This window comes from Lepisma saccharinum, chromosome 6 (assembly GCF_977018435.1).
Source record: "Lepisma saccharinum chromosome 6, izLepSacc3.1, whole genome shotgun sequence".
In the NCBI taxonomy this organism is placed as follows: Eukaryota; Metazoa; Arthropoda; class Insecta; order Zygentoma; family Lepismatidae; genus Lepisma; species Lepisma saccharinum.
This window is the reverse complement of record NC_139234.1, coordinates 8,623,821-8,640,653: the sequence shown is the minus strand read 5'-3', so window position 1 is coordinate 8,640,653 and position 16,833 is coordinate 8,623,821. Positions and strand designations below refer to the sequence as shown.

Below are 16,833 nucleotides of genomic sequence, written 5' to 3'. Positions count from 1 at the left end.
CAATGCAAACTGATGTTTCTGTTTCTTGAAAGAGGATTTGGCAAATACACATTTGAATGTGAATTTCGTAGAATATTTTTTTGTATCAGGACTTCGCGATGGCCAAACCAAGACCTTGTGGTTGTAAAGGCATAAGAACTTGCCTTATTTGTGAAACTAACTTTGGCATGCTGAAGAAAGAGTTTGTTGTTGAAAGAAAGGTAAGACAGGTAATTGCAACTTGCACTTTTAATGTACAAAGTAAAAATCAATATGAACAGCTATAGCTCGACCACAGGGAAAAAACCCGTAAATATCCGATAAGGCCCGAACACCTCTCACTCGTTTATTTCGTTAATTTTAGCATTGATACTTACCTATTCTGCATTGCGGAAGATTCTTTAAATAGAATAGAATAGAATACTTTATTAGTCATAATAAGTATAAGTATATAAATACTAATATAAAAAATTACAAAAGAAAAGAAAATTAAAAATACATATTAAAATACACTGCTGGACAAAATAAACCGGACACTTGCATTTTTTGTAATAACGCAATGGGTCGATAAAAGCTCTGATTCGAAGGCTAACTAAATGTTGCAGAAAGTGAATTAAGTACGAATGCATAAACAAAGTCCGAGCCTATGAATGGTGCATATGGTACTACATGATCTGCCAAACATTATGTAATATACCTGCGAGCTGTCATTGCAATTAAGGTGTCCGGTTTTCTTTGTCCAGCAGTATATTACACATTCAACAATACAGTTTGCAAATTAAACTACATGTTTTATTACAGCAAAAGCAATTGGAAAATAGTACTCTATTTTGATTACAATACAAGTTATGTCCAAAAACCCATTTTACTAGGGTGACCAGAGTATTATATATATTTTAAGAGTATTATACTCTTTTAGAGGTTCATATACTCTTTTCAATTTGCAAAAATCCCCAAATATACTCTTTTCCTTGCAATTTAATTTCATTCATTATTTTACGCGTAAAAATGCATTAAAATCCACAGAAAGAAAAGAAACAATGATGGGTAAGTGGAGGTCAGTGTACAAAGATTTAGTACAGGCTGGGTCAATTTTAAAAGTGATGGTGCCTCTTATAAAATTCTTGTTTTCTTTGCCTGGTACAAATGTTGATTGTGTGTTATTAAAACTTATTGGCGAGAGTAAAAAAGTACACTCCTGGTGTCAACACTCGAACAAGTACTGAAAGTGAAATTCAATGTTGACATGACCTGTGAAGAGTTTGGACTGGCAATAAAGTACGATTTAAACATACTCAAGAAAGCAAAATCATCCCAGAAGTATGAACGATGGTGCCATTGGTGAGTAAGTATTTGTAATTAGCTGATTACATTAGACCCATAAGTAATTTGAATCTGTAGAGTGTAGGCCTATTTTATAGGGGCTATAATAGAAGCAATTACAAATAGCCACCCTTATTTTCGTTTTCTTTTTATGTTTTGTGCATGTGCACCTTCAACCTATAGACTATACTCTTTTTGGTCAACAAATATCTGGTCACCCTACATTTTACAGCTCTGTGATGCATTATGAGTAGACATTTACAGTACTATTATCGTATGAGGGAAACACCTACGAATCGTATATTTCGGACTTCTTTACATTGCTAACGTGTTATTTTCGAATGCGGAACATTTCTTAAGGTGAAATAATGTATTTCTAATTAAGATAATGTCTATTTCTTCTATTTACGAGTATTTACTGTTACTTGTTGTTTCAAATCTGTAACACATTATGGCCGTGATAGCGTACTGGTTTAGGGGGCATTCTGAGAGTGTGTTGTCAATTTATGCAGTGTTGCAACCTCGTTCACCGGAAAATATCTACTCTCGTGCCCAGATTTGAAATTATGCTAATACGTCGCAAACCATTGACATTAGCCCCACAAACCATTGACGCTAGCCCCAAAAACCATTGACGCTAGCCCCAAAAACCATTCACGTTAGCCCCATAAACCATTCACGTTAGCCCCAAAAGCCATTTTCCGTAAGGTTAGGTTAGGTAAGGTTAAGTTAGGTTAGGCAAGCATAGTTAAAAAAAAAAAAAAAATACTCGACATGTCGTTCTAGTGAAAACACGGCGAGGCTGAAACACTGGCTACGGGGTTGCATCATCCTAACACATGGAACATTGCATTCTCGTGCAGAAAGCAAATGGTGGGAGCAGAAACAGCATGTCGGACAGAGATTTTCGCAGAAAACAACACGCATTCACATCAAAATGGATCAAATCTACATTTAGGAACTTCCACAACGCTAAAGAAAATTATTTCCGTAAGTACTTTCGCCTGTAAATTTGAAGGAATCAGTTTCCCTCATACGATAATGTTACCCTAAATTACATATAGGCTAGAAGCTGGTAGCAAATTGAATAATCTCATTCCATTATGTTTAAAATTTTGTTGAGTCTTGCATAGTCTAGCGTATGGCATTTCTATATTCAGATTGTGCCTTGTATTATAGTCATTAAGGTGAATATGCCTTTCTCCATAAAATAGTGTCAACTTTCCATATTACGAGTCATTATTTGTCTTCCTTGTTCTGCTTGGGAACAGACAATATGGCGTACACTCGTCATGCATCGTCGTGCTTGTGTTTTGTGGATTTGGAGTGGGTATGCAGTGTTTCAACCTTCTTAACTGAAAAATACCTACTTTCGTGTTCATTATGTCATCACAAACCATTGACGGATAGCACCAAAAAACCATTCACGATAGCCTCACAACCCATTGATGGATGGCCCCAAAAATTATTCACGATAGCCCCACAAATCATTGACGGATAGCCCCAAAAACCATTCACGATATCCCCATGAACCATTGAGATAGCCCCAAAAACCATTCACGATATCCCCATGAACCATTGAGATAGCCCCACGAACCATAGAGATAGCCCCAAAAAACATTCGCGATAGCCCCAAAAAACATTCACGATAGCCCCACAGCATTTAACATATATACAGCGTGGGAAATAACCTTTTGCTAGGGGTCCACAGTAAAAAGTAACAACAATTAAGAAATTATGGTAATACCAAATGTTTACTATGACAATTGTGGTTACAGAAACAAAATTAAAAGTTAGTATGTCCGCCGTTTGCTTCTCGCACAGCACAAAGACGATCAGGGTAGGAGCTCAGAAGACTCGCAAATAGTCCGTATTCCATTCCATGTCACGGAGGACTTGTTCCAGATGTGCAAGGAGTGTTGGCTGGGAATAGCGGTCCGGTCCGCGTTCCACTATCATCAAGGACTCAACTGCGTCCTTCAGAATAACCAAAAAGTGCTCCGCTGCATTCATGTCCGGTGATGCACCCAGCCATTCAGAACTGCTGAAGAAGTCAATGCCACTTCGCTGAAGAAGGTCTTGGTTTTAGCATTTGCCTTGAAGTAAGGGGCTTTGTCGTGAACTAACTTTTAATTTTGTTTTTGTAACCACAATTGTCGTAGTAAACATTTGGTATTACCATGATTTCTTAATTGTTGTTACTTTTTCCTGCAGACCCCTAGCAAAAGGTTATTTCCCACCCTGTACATATATATACACATATACATATATATATTCCTTTCCTGGATTGTCTGGAGTAAGAGAACGCAAACACGTTCTTGGTGCATATTGAAGGGTGTGCGCCTCTTCCAATGAACGTGCGGAGGGGAGGGGCATCCATGGGAGGGGGGGGGGGTGCTCGACTGCTCATTCGTGGTCCAGTAGTTCCGTAGTAAACATGTCAGCTCGCAAGTCTAGGGGAAATCTGCATTCAGGAAAGTGCCGCATAGTGTTGAATGTGTTCGAGAACAACTTGTTTGAAAAGTTTAAAATGCATGGCTTTGTTTTTTTTACAAATGTTTAAAACGTTTAAAACAAAGTGTTTTAAACATGTTTTTCAGACTCGTGCATTTGAATTTGGCAGCTTTTTTTTGTACAGTTTGCTTGAATGTTTGTGTGTTCATTCACCTTTCTCTCATTTACAAGACGTGTAATGTTATAATGTTGTCCAGAGTCATGTGCCCTCTGTAACAGGGGCGGACTGGGGCTCGCTGAACTGGGGTATTAAGATTCAACATATGATTTACTTTAAATTATATGTGCAGTAATTTGAATTCCCTTTTAGGTTTAAGTTACACATTACACACACACACTCACTCACTCTCTCTCTCACTCTCTCTCTCTCTCTCTCTCTCTCTCTCTCTCTCTCTCTCTCTCTCTCTCTCTCTCTCTCTCTCCGTCTCCCTCTCTCCCTCCCTCCATCGGATTCCGCATATTGTACACAACAATTTCCGAGAACAATTCGCGTGACCCGATCTGAAGTTGGAATAAACTTACCTGCCCGAACCTAGCTCGGGCAACCCGCTTAACGTTGCACATTGCAACCCCGAACTCAGCTCGGGTTACCCACTTGTAACTCAATTTATAAAATCGAAAGACCCACTTAACGGGTTAAAACACATTTTGATACATGATGTTTCATAGTTTGTGGTTATTTGCATGGTTTTTTTTAAAATGTATGTTTAAATTATTTTAATTTTTTCTGTTCCTCGTAGCATCAAAAGACAAATAAACGTGCAATATTATTTGTTATTTGTGTAAATCAATACACTAGCCATTGTTAAGAATAAAAGAAGAAATTGGCAGCAGAAAGCATTTTGCTTTACGGCCGTTACACCGTGCAGCACTTCGTTGCTTTCATCCTGCACCCTTCCCCATCCAGTCTGGTCCTGCCCACAAGCTTTCCCCTCTTCGCGTTGCTACTCCAGAGAATCCGGAAAAGTAGTATAGATGCCTAAAATTACACGAAGCGAATTTTCGATGGTTCCGGACACTATTTACACTACTGTTTTGTACCCACCAATACAATAAAACAGTGGGATGGAATGAGGTTTTTCTTTACCAACTGAACATTTATCAAAGCTTTTGCCCCCCTAATCCACTGTACATCTCCCCTCCATGTTCAAGTAAGATGAGCAGGAAACATGTTTTTGAGCAGGTCGTTGGAGGTTCCATAGCAATAGTTTATTAAGGAATTCTCCCGAGAAATCAATAGGTCTGGCAACACTGACGTGGCCGTGCTGAAAAGCTCCTTCCCCCTATCCTTTCCCTCACCCGCCAGTGCGATAAGATTCTGCGCAGGTTTCTTTCCTTGTGGTTCCTCTGTAATGTAAAAGGATCGTGTTTCGAGTCGACAACACCTAAAATCCTCTTGTATAGAACTAGGATGCAACACACAATTATTTATTATTAATTAAAAACAAACAATAGCTTCTAATTGTGTACGCACTTGTAATTGCCCACGTTCTTGCCTAACATACTCTTCGGCCCAAGTTCCTTTAGTTTTATTGCGATTTCATCATGCTATGAATGCAATTTTTACATGGTTAGATTTCGATCTACGTCTGTTAACACATACTGTGGAGTTGTAGCGATTTAAGATTTTGTTCAATTGTGGTTAGGTTAGGCAGGTCAGGTTTGGTTCTCTTAGCATTAAAATAAAGTCCATAAATGCATTCTACTAAGGTTCCGATTTACTTCTACATTCATTCCCGCTAGTATACCATACAGCCCCTTGTCAACGGAGAATACCTTGTCCATGGGAAGCGCCACGGCCTGCTTTATAAAGGCCGGAATCCTGAAATGTGGCAATGCTGTCTCGCTGGCCTAAACATCCAGCTACATAGCATGGGCGCGAATAGCAAAATTGATGTTGACTCTTAAAGAAACACGGGAATCTGTGTAAAATGTTTTCCTTTTTCCAAATCTAGACAGAAGATTGACATTAAATAACTTGAAATAAGCAGAAAATACAATGCCAACTTTGCATTTCATACGCAGTATCAAGTATGCAACTTTCCAATAATGTGTAGCTTGCCCTTATTTTATTTGCTAACATTTCGGAATGACATTCGAATCTAACAACTAAATATTTAAATGATGGAAGATTTAACACACTGGACTTAAAGTTCCAAAAGTAAGATGTACAAAGTAGTTGTGGATGTGATAAACTTGCATGAACAAGTGTTACATTCAGAGTTTAAATAAATCTTATGTAGCCTACATATTTCTGTACAACATCTTCATTTTAGCAGTCTATGACATAATTGCCAAGATTTTGTTCAACAGACAGTACGTAGTAATTACGATGTGCATATGTACAAATATTTGTTTTGTTTGCATATAGCCCATGTATGTACAGGGCTAAAATAATGCCGACTGCTGGTGACTATCTAGTCCCTGTAAGAAAGTGGATAATTTTGCATGGTTTAGAAATTAGAGGTGTTACATTTCCGTTGTTTTCCTCTTGCGGAGATATGTTACGGTGAAGGAATTGGTGATTTTGTGTTCTACAGTTTTTGTTAGGTTAGGCAGTTTTATGCTCTTAGAGGTTTGTTTGAGTTATTATTGTTTCCCGAATTCTTGTTTGAGTGTTGTAGTTTAATCCTTGTACTTAATACAAGTAAAAGCTTAGCATGTGGTGCCTCATGCATACAACTTTTCTCAGCATCAGTGTGGAATTTGCTTTTTGCGTAAACATGTTTTAAGCCTCTTTGTCATGGTTATAGCTCTTCGACGTCGCTAATTTATTTTCCACATGATAATTAAGTATATTAATGACATCAATATGGGATATTTATTATATTCGATGATTCACAACATGTGAAACGTATGGAATGCTCCGTGAAATGCTGGTATGCTGCTCAAAACATGTAATGTATATTTTTAACAACTTGATAACATATTGCTTTACTTAGGAAAAATAATGTTCAATACCTAGTTAATACAATTTGAGCGAATGAAGTTATTATGGGATGAATAGGCTACATAAAATTATTACTTTTTTTACTTTTGGACGTTCATTCTCTAATGTTTCTACTGATAAACATCGGCTGCCTGATGTCACGGTTTACAGGGTTGCTAAATTGAAGGCTCCAGCCTTTGTTAAAGATGGCTGTGGAAGCGCACATGCTTCCGTAAGGTAATTTTTAAGTGTTTTAAGGTTTTTTGTTTTTTTCCGAATCCAAGCAGTGCTCATTACTTTAAGGAAGAATTAGATTTCATGTGACAATGATTTGCAACATTATACAATAATTAGTCTTTCTGCTAGGAAAATTTGAAAAATAAATTATAAAATAATCGAAACCGTTACCATGTCTTCATTTATATATATATAATGGCATCGAGAATTAATTTATAGTCTATTCAGCAATATACATTGAGGTTCAATAGAAAAATATAATAAACCTTGAAATAAACTTGCGTTGATTTCCCGTTTATGCGTTGCACTTGAAATAACAATAGGCTACATGAATGTAAATTACATTACAACGATAATAGCATTGTATTTTTCCTTGACTCTTGACGGTAGGATGCTCATTTTCGAAATTTCATTGACAGCATTCATGTCAAGAACTAAAATAGTAAAAGAGATGATGAGATGCAAGAAATATTGTCTGAACTCGTTTAGACATGAGGGGTGAGAAGAACTTTGGTAACTATTTATTAAATTTTCATTTCAGGCTCAAGACACATACGTGTATTGCCCGTGGTGCAACAAAGCTTGGCCTGGTTGGGACTTGAATGACTACAAGGAACACCCAAACCATAAAGGAAGCCCCATTGATTATCCAGGAGTTTTTATTATGGTAATTTAACATATAGTTAATATAATACGACAAACTTGCTAATCCACATCTATTATATTTCTTATGAAGTGGCCAAATGCACATACTAAAGAGTGTCTTTCTTGCAGAACAATATTTCTTTCATACCATGTTTTGCAGTGAACAGCAGTGTTATCTGTTGATGTAGATTTGTGTTTTTTTTTACACTAGGTTTGATTCCCGGTAGAAGCACATTGCACAGTGGTTCTGATTCCACTTTAAAAGTTCATGATCAATCCCAATTAGTATATCTGAACATAATATGGCTTTAAAACAAACTTTTAAAGACTTTATAAGCCAAAAACACACTAGTTACAGCTGACATTTGAATTTTGGCACAAAATTTGTTTACAGTTGTTTCTTATAAATGATATGTTCATATTTAACAAAATTCATGTGTTAATTTTACACTCATTTCCAAACTTTGAAATGCTTTCCTCATCATCTTGTACATGCATACAAAAATAATTAAGCTCATGGAAATCAGGTTCTTAATAATTCGAGAAAGGATAGTCAGATTATTTTATTTATTTGTAAAAGTAGTATTAAGCATTTTACTGATAAGTTTTCCTCTGTGCTTTCACCACAGTTGGACTTCCTTTCTGCTGAAGAGGAGGAGAGGCTGATGAAAGGGATCGACGAAATGCCATGGGACCCCTCTCAAAGTGGCAGAAGGAAACAGGTATTTAGAATTTTAATGTTTTTTTATGAGTTATTGACATTTTGATTCTCTCTCCAATAAGGATGAAAGGGCTCTTTTGGTGAAGTTCACTTTTGGGGTCTATTTTGTGCACAACATCAAGAAGGGACATTAAAAATCCAAAACAGTATTCATATGTGCACATCACGTTTCTGCCACTTTTGACAGACATGAAAGGTGATTGCTTACATAAAATGAGATGAAGGGACATTTGCAAACACATGCGGACAGGACAACAAAAATCCCCTTATGAAGAGAAAGCACACATCACACCTTCTTCTGCAGAGTACACATGGCTACTGATGCTATGACTGCTGAAAATTGTTCAGCTCATGTGTGTGCGCAACCTAATGAGTCCTACCATTTTTCAAGCATGGAAAAAAAAAACTATGTATTGGTTACATATTACATGTTATGATTTTTTTCTTTTATTATACTTTTAAGCTGGACACTGTATAATTTGATGAGCATGTACAGGTATTGGACATTGAAACTGAAACACCTGCGCAAATAGCCTGGGATGTTCGTGGGACTCACCAGAGCCATCTGGTAGTTGAAATCGTACTTATGGGCAATGAGTCACGTTTGCGGGTCCTTGGTAGTCACTCCAGTAGAAGAGGTTCGTCAGTGAATGTCAAATCGTGTGTGTAGAGCGGTATAATGGGGGACATATCCGACTTCAAAAGAGAGCAGATCGTAGGGGCGCGTATAGCAGGTGCATCTGTGTCCAAAACTGCAACACTTTGTGACGTCTCACGAGCTACTGTATCCAGGGTGATGTGTGCATATGAACAGGAAGGACGAACCACATCCAGGAGGAGCAACTGCAGGGGACAACGGAAGTTGTCGGAAAGGGACGTTAGGGCATTGATTAGGATTGTTGCACAAAAACGGAAAACCACCGCATCGGCAATCACCGCAGAAGTGAATACACACCTCACAGAACCTGTGTGCACGAAAACAGTCCGTCTATACCTGCATAAGGCCAACATTCATGGCAGGGTTGCTATCCCGAAGCCTTTCATCAGTAGCACAAATGCTGTAAAGCGGGTTCAGTGGTGCCAGACTCATAAAAACTGGACATTGGATGACCTAAAATGTGTCATATTCTCGGATGAGTCCAACTACAACATGTTCCCAACAACAGCGAGGGTGTTCGTCTGGAGAAGTCCCTCTGATGCATACAACTCAGACTGTTTGGTACCCACAGTCAAACATGGAGGCAGATCCGTGATGGTGTGGGGTGCAATATCGTGGCAGACTTTGGGTCCACTAATTGTTCTCGAGGGTCGTGTCACTATCAAGGACTATAGGACCATTCTGGAGGACCATTTACATCCTATGGTTCAAACATTTTTCCCGGACGGTGGTGCTGTGTTTCAGGATGATAACTGTCCTATTCACACTGCTAAACTTACCACAGAGTGGTTCGACGAGCATGACAGCGAGGTTGAACATGTGCCATGGCCCGCTCAATTGCCGGATCTCAACATTATTGAGCCTGTATGGGGTTTGTTAGAGGATCGAGTGCGGAAACGTTTCCCTCCACCACGTACACGTGCTGAACTTGTACCTGTATATCAACATGATACAGAAAGTAACTGTACTTACATTAATGAACAAGGAAGCCAGATGTTCCAGGTTCCAACCCTGGTTAAGGCATGGATGTATCATTATGTTTGTTTCTTCATTCATTGTTATTGTTGTGCTTAATCCAGGAGGTAGGAAAGTGATGTAAAGTAACCAAAATAGAATGAAAGGAAGTATAAGTCCAGTCCAAATCACTGATGAAGTAAAAGTAAACTGCAAAGGTAACACTGCTCAACACAAAATGTTATGGAAAGGAAACTAGGTAATCTTTGCAAATTCAGGGCCAGTGAATTTGAAAACGGCCTTGAAATATTAAGCTTAGCTCTAATTTTCGTATTACAGCCATGTCCTGAAATTATGATTTATCCAAATGACAAGTCTAGATTGTTGACTCACAAGGTAGAATAAAGTTACAGCATTTCATTTCATTTCAGAAATTGAGATTCAGGGGCACTCTGACATGGAATGCCCATATATATAACTGTAAAAGTGCCATTATCTCAAAAACAAGAGCTAATAATTGATTTATGGATAATTTTCATGTTTAGCGACCCAAAAAAAGTAAAGATATTTTACAGTAAACCCTCGTTAACACGAATCCCAAGGGACCGAAAAATCAAGAGTTTGTGTTAAAAAAAAATTTGTGCTAACTGGGGACTCAAATTTTATTATTGCAATACAGTTCTTTCTACACATTAACCATTTGCAATATGTATTATGTATGTCATCATCGAAAACAGTACTACTGAAAGTACTCATAGATCATTTTCTGGTGAAAAATTTCTGTCGCAGACGGGAACGCAAATGCCTGGTAACTTCATGGCCAACTGTACTCATCGCTTCCGTAAAACTAGCAGTCAATTCGGATCAAACTCGTACTGGATACATTTTAAAGAATAGAAAAACACATTTGAACACATTGTTGATCTGAATCTGTTGGTTACAATACTGTATAAGTTTTTGTTGGCAAGAAGATAGAGATTGTTGAGCGATTTCTTACATACCTAACAGTGGAACGACAGAGGAACAACTGAAAAAAATTATGAAAAACTTTGAAAGTTCGTGTTAAATGAGATCTAATGACGCAATGGACTAAAAAACAGTTCGTAATTCGTTGTAACCGATAAAACTTTCTATAAGATATAATACATCCCTGCCGGGACCAACATTTTGTTCATGTTAACTGAGTGTTCGTCTTAAGCAAGTTTGTGTTAACGAGGGTTTACTGTATTCTCCTCAACATAACAATCAAAAATTTGTTGACCTGCGTAATCTATATCTTTTATATGTATAAAAATGTATGTATGTGTGTGTGTGTGTGTGTGTATATGTTTGTTCCGGCATAACTCTTGAATGCCTGAGCAATTTCAATATACCCCTGGGGGAGGGGGTGGGAAGGGGTGACGTAAAAATAATCGAAAACGACCGATATTAGTGTGGAATCCATAGTTTTCAAGGTTGCTAAGATGAATAGTGGCATTCCCAATGCCATTCAATTCCAAGACACTCTTGGCATCCCTAGGGATGGGGGTGGGAAGGGGGTGACATGTAAAAATAATCTAAAACGACCGATATTAGTGTGGAATCCATAGTTTTTGGGGTCGCTAAGATGAATAGTGACACTCCCAATGCCGTTCAACTCGAAGAAACCTTTGGCACCCCTAGGGGTGGGAAGGGGTGACAAATGGCCGATATTAGTGTGGAATCCATAGTTTTCGGGTTCGCTAAGATGAATAGTGACACTCCCAATGCCGTTCAACTTCAAGTTAATTTTACACTATAGTTAAAATCCATTATCTTCCTGTCTAATAGAAGATTGGGATAAATAAATATCTGGGCAACCCCGGGCAATGAGCTAGTATAAACTAAAAGAAGCACCAATCACATTGAGATAGGGCAGTTCTTCCTGTGATTTTCCTCAATCATTCAAGGTGAATACTATGATGGTGTCATTGTTGAAGGTATGAAGACATTTCCTTCATTCTCATTGTCTTTTTTTTCCTGCTACATTAAGGCCACCATAACAGAACAGATAGCAGTCGGGAGTCCTTGGTGTTTCATCAATTTAGCATTCAGTATCATCACTAGGCCTGGATTTTTAGATAAAAAAGGTACCTGAACCGAATATGGTGTATTTGCTGTTATATGTAGTTACGAGATTAATTCAACAGATGACATTGGTATATCATTTGGACTGTCCGAATGATGTGATTGAACCTATTGGCTCTACCTATAGTGCAGTAACTTGATGACAAAGAAGAGAAATAGCTGAACCTCGTGATTGTGTTCTGCGTGATCTGATATTGATCCCTCCTCCTATTCCTTCTCATGTTCCTTGACTTGCCTGGTCATTCATCTCATAATTCGTTCTTCCAAGGCTTGTTTGTCGCATTCTCACCAATACCTTTTTCCTGAGGTAAAAGTTGTTAATTTTACATGCAACTCCAAAGCTGGAGGACCACAACAACTGCTTGGAGAGCTCTTAGCTTTCACCAGGCAGGCCCCTCACCTGGCAAGTGCATTCAACAAGTTAGAGATACAATGAGAGGGTTCCACATTTTTGGCACCTAAAAATCTTGGCACTAATCAGCACTACATGTAATTAACCAGAATTACAATGCAGTTAATTCACCCTATTGTTGAATGGCCTAAAGTAAGATAAATGAAAACAACATTTCAGGTCCATTTTAATGCTGCACTTTTTCTTCACATACAGTGTAACTTTTATAAATTATGTGTGCTTTGTTTTCCAGAATTTTGGCCCAAAATGCAACTTTAAGAAGAAAAAGGTGAAACCAGGTGATTTCCATGGATTTCCAGCCTTTTCCAAGTTTGTCCAGGAAAAGTTCACTTCAGTTCCAATTCTGGAAGGATATAAGACCGTGGAGCAGTGCACCTTGGAATATACAGCAGAGAGGGGAGCATCGATTGATCCACACATAGACGACTGCTGGATTTGGGGCGAACGGATCGTAACAGTCAACCTAACAGCAGATTGTGTTTTAACCATGACAAAATATGAAGGTGACGAGAAGCGTTATAATTTGTTGGACATCAAGAGTTATCCACCGGTCCTAGATGCCAATGGACATGTTATTGAAAGTACAATATCGCGCAGTGCAAGTGGTGATATTCCTCAAAGAACCTCACCAATTTCCGAAGCAGAAAATGCTGAAAATTACATGGAAAACAAAGAAAATTGTGACATGAATTGCCCAATAATTAGGATCCCAATGCCAAATAGGTCTTTGTTAGTGATTTACGGGGCTGCTAGGTATAGTTGGGAACACTCTGTCTTGCGAGAAGATGTACGGCAACGACGTCTGTGTCTAGCATACAGAGAACTGACTCCACCATACCTAGAGAGTGGCGATCATTGGGAAATAGGGAAAGCGATTCTTGAGAAGTCAGCGAAGTTTTGGGACCATTTGCAGACCAGTGATTTGTAAATATCCTTTCTGTATGTTATTAATAAATTGTTGTTTTATATTCTTCACATATTTATAATTATGCACTGTTATTTGTCTTTTTATGTATTTGGCATGTTGGCACAGTAATGTTGCTAACTAGGCCTAAATCTTTACTATTGTTCTAAACTTTGACGAAAATCAAACTTTTACGAATGTATTTCATATAAATTTAAATTAATCATCAATAATCAATTATGTATACATGGTACAAAATAAAAATTAAAAAAAAATGTTTTCAGTAGTTTTATTCTACTTCTGTCAACAGCAGAAAGCTGTCGGATTGCACTCCGCATAAGATTGGCTTTTCTGCGATCTCAGTTTATTTCTTTATTGTGATACTTTGCATGGGTGTTAGGGTATTCCTTTTGAACAGTGTCAACGGTAAAAACATTAGCCCTAGTGAGTGGAAATGCAGTGAGAGATGTTTTGTAGTTCCAGCGGCAGGCATCCTCCTGACTCTTCTCTCAGCCTTGCCGAGGGAGATATGTGGAAGGAACAGTGGCCAAGGTAAGCCCACACCTCACCGGCTCTTGCACTTTCTTGTGCTGTTGTGTGCGGACATTAAGCTGAACCCAGGCCAATTGAAAGGTGCATACTTCCATGATGCCCAGAGCATAACAAATAAACTTTCTCACTGCACTTAGGAATTGGGAGAATTTATCTAGCAGGATTGTATTGCAATAACTGAAACGTGGCTCAACGACTGTACCGGATTCTGAACTGCCATTTTCAAAAAAGTTCACTGTCTACAGGAAAGACAGAGGATCAAGGGGCAGGGGAGTGATGCTTTGCATAAATAACAGATGGAAAAGTGTGGCACGAAGTGACCTGGATCGTGACTGAAATTATATGGGTGGAGATGCTTCTTGACAAGAAAAGCAGACCACACAAAACTTGCCCACTAGCAGTTCTGGATGCTTGTTACGATTCTGTGCTGTCTGCATCCTCTATGAGAGATGTAATTATTTTCGGAGATTTCAATCTCTCAATTACACGGACAGACTCCATGCACGGCTTTGCAAAAGACAAGAAAGACCCGTACTTCATACACTGCCTCAGACTGCAACAGCTCAATATGTACAATCCACAAAAAGACAGTAACCTGGACTACATTCTCTCCTCACTCCCTTCAGCACACTTAACCCTTTCGAGAAACGTCGTCCCTTTAAACCACGAATCGCTGGATGCTGTATTCTGGCTCCTGGACCACCTGAAGAATCAATGATCTCCAACCCCCAGATGCCAGTAGCCTGTTTGGCACAAAGCACTCTGGGGCGACATCTGTTTGGCGCTGGATTCCATTCCCTGGACAATCCTGGAAAGTGGAACTATGAAAGAAGCGTCTGACATGCTGACTGATGGGATTCATGCAGTGATAAAGGACTACGTGCCAGTCAAAACAGATTTCCTCCTTGGTTTGACACTGAACTCTTACTTGCCCTTCATAACTGAAAGAAGGCCTGGGATCTCTGGAAAAAATTTCCTAATGAATACACACGAAAAACTTTCACCAACTTACGATGCCACTCCAAACAACTGCAGAAAATAAAATACAGTGAATACATCGGTGCCATCACAAATAACATGAAATCAAATCCCAAACGTTTTTGGTCACTAATTAACTCAAGGAGGCAAAAGTCCTGAATACCTTTCAAAGTAACACATGACTCAATATACGCAGAGGGCCCTGACATAGTTGATCTTTTTACCTTTTTTTCTCCAAAAATACAACCTCAAATACACTGGCTTCATCTCTTCCCAACTTCACTCCAGTTTGCTGTCACACACTATAACATCTCTCTCCACTTCTCCAGAAGAAGTGCAATATGTCAAAATTGAGCAAATTGTCCTCATGAAATCCCTTCAATTTTTCTCAAAAACACTGCTTCTTCTCTCTCTAATCCCTTCTCTATTTTATTAAACAGATGCTTCTTTCACCACTTTCCATCAGCTATAAAAAGATAATAAAGGACCGACTACAAATTTACTTCTCCATATATAAGTACAGCACAGCACAGCACGGCTTCTTACGAGGCAGCTCCTGCTTAACACATTCACTGCCGGTCCATTTTGAATTGCATACGGCACGGGCTGTTGCCTGGATGTGTTGCGCACGTCAAAATCAGTTACCTTGATTTTGTTTATATCACAAGTAGTTGTTATATTTTGCCAATGTACAATCCATTTTTGTTATTTTGGAGGGCGTCACACTGTGTGTGTCACCGGCCTTTCGCATATTTTTTTTCTGAGAGGCCAGTGTCACACGGTGTGTGCCATGGTATTATATCACTTCTAACTGCAAAACGTCTGAAAAAAGGTATCGCTAAAGATAAACAAGAAACTTTATTATTGTTACAACAAATACCATACATTCAAAACTGAAAAATAATGTATCTTCTAAGAAATAAACTTTCTTTCGGAAGCACAAGTTCAGACAAAAGTATTTATTCTTGCACACACAAGAGTGAAGATTACTTCCAGAACAATGAACGTGAAATACACTTCAATCAAAATAGTAACATTATGCACCTACTCACAACACTGCACAGGCAATAACACAACTCTTCAATTGTTGTGTAATTGTGCAAAACAGATTTCCAAACACAGTCCAGGTTGATCTTCAGAGTCGATTGTCTTCTGAATGTTGTTTTGGTTGCAAACTCTACATCTTGTTCTGTGTGTTCTGTCAAGCTTAGATGGAAAATGTTCCATAAGCCTCGGCATTGTTGTAGGAGGTAAGGATCTTTCTGATAATACCACCATCACTAGAATCGTTTCCAGTATCACCGACACCATCTGAGTCATTCGTCTCATATCAGTGCATCATACGTTCTATGCCAAGAGTCTTCCGAATCATAACCAGGGGGAGGTTTCGGGTAGGAGGCTGAAGCCCCTCCCCCCCAGAAATCCTAAAATATCAAATTTGAATAGTGTATTGTGATAGTTAATTTTACTTCATTAGCAGAATCTTGAAGAATAAGTTGTAATATACTGAGAAATTCTCATGTTCAATGCTTCTATACCTCTAGTTCTTCGCCTGTAGATGGTAGCTACTGATAAGGGATGAGCCTCTCTGTCCCAAAACAAAATCCTTGCTAGAGGCCTCGAATCAACACATTTTTCACTGCAGATGTCGAATGATGCCTTGGCCATTTTATGTAACTTTGCTTTTTCCAATGTCCTCTTGTTTATCCTGTTAGTACATTGTCCCTTTGCCTTCGGTGGCCCTGCAACATATGGTTTCATAGAAACAACACAAAACGTGTAACCACGAAACCAGTCGTGTAAATCAATGCAGTAGTATGTCTCTCAGAGGCCGGAACGAATACAACCTCCCAAGCCAATAACCAACTCACAACTGACGAATGCTAACTAACAATGTCAGTGACACACACTGTGTGACGTT

The 16,833-nt window shown here is 38.6% G+C and overlaps 1 protein-coding gene across 1 annotated transcript; it reads left to right on the top strand.

The window, feature by feature from the left end:
* The first annotated feature begins 10 nt into the window (after nt 1-10).
* On the top strand, nt 11-13,640 carry LOC145989224 (alpha-ketoglutarate-dependent dioxygenase alkB homolog 4). Its single transcript, XM_083124532.1, has 4 exons — nt 11-200; nt 7,524-7,649; nt 8,257-8,349; nt 12,711-13,640. Exons 1-4 carry the CDS (start codon nt 99-101, stop codon nt 13,404-13,406), a joined length of 1,017 nt encoding a protein of 338 aa, XP_082980658.1. The 5' UTR covers nt 11-98; the 3' UTR covers nt 13,407-13,640.
* The last annotated feature ends 3,193 nt before the right edge of the window (nt 13,641-16,833 follow it).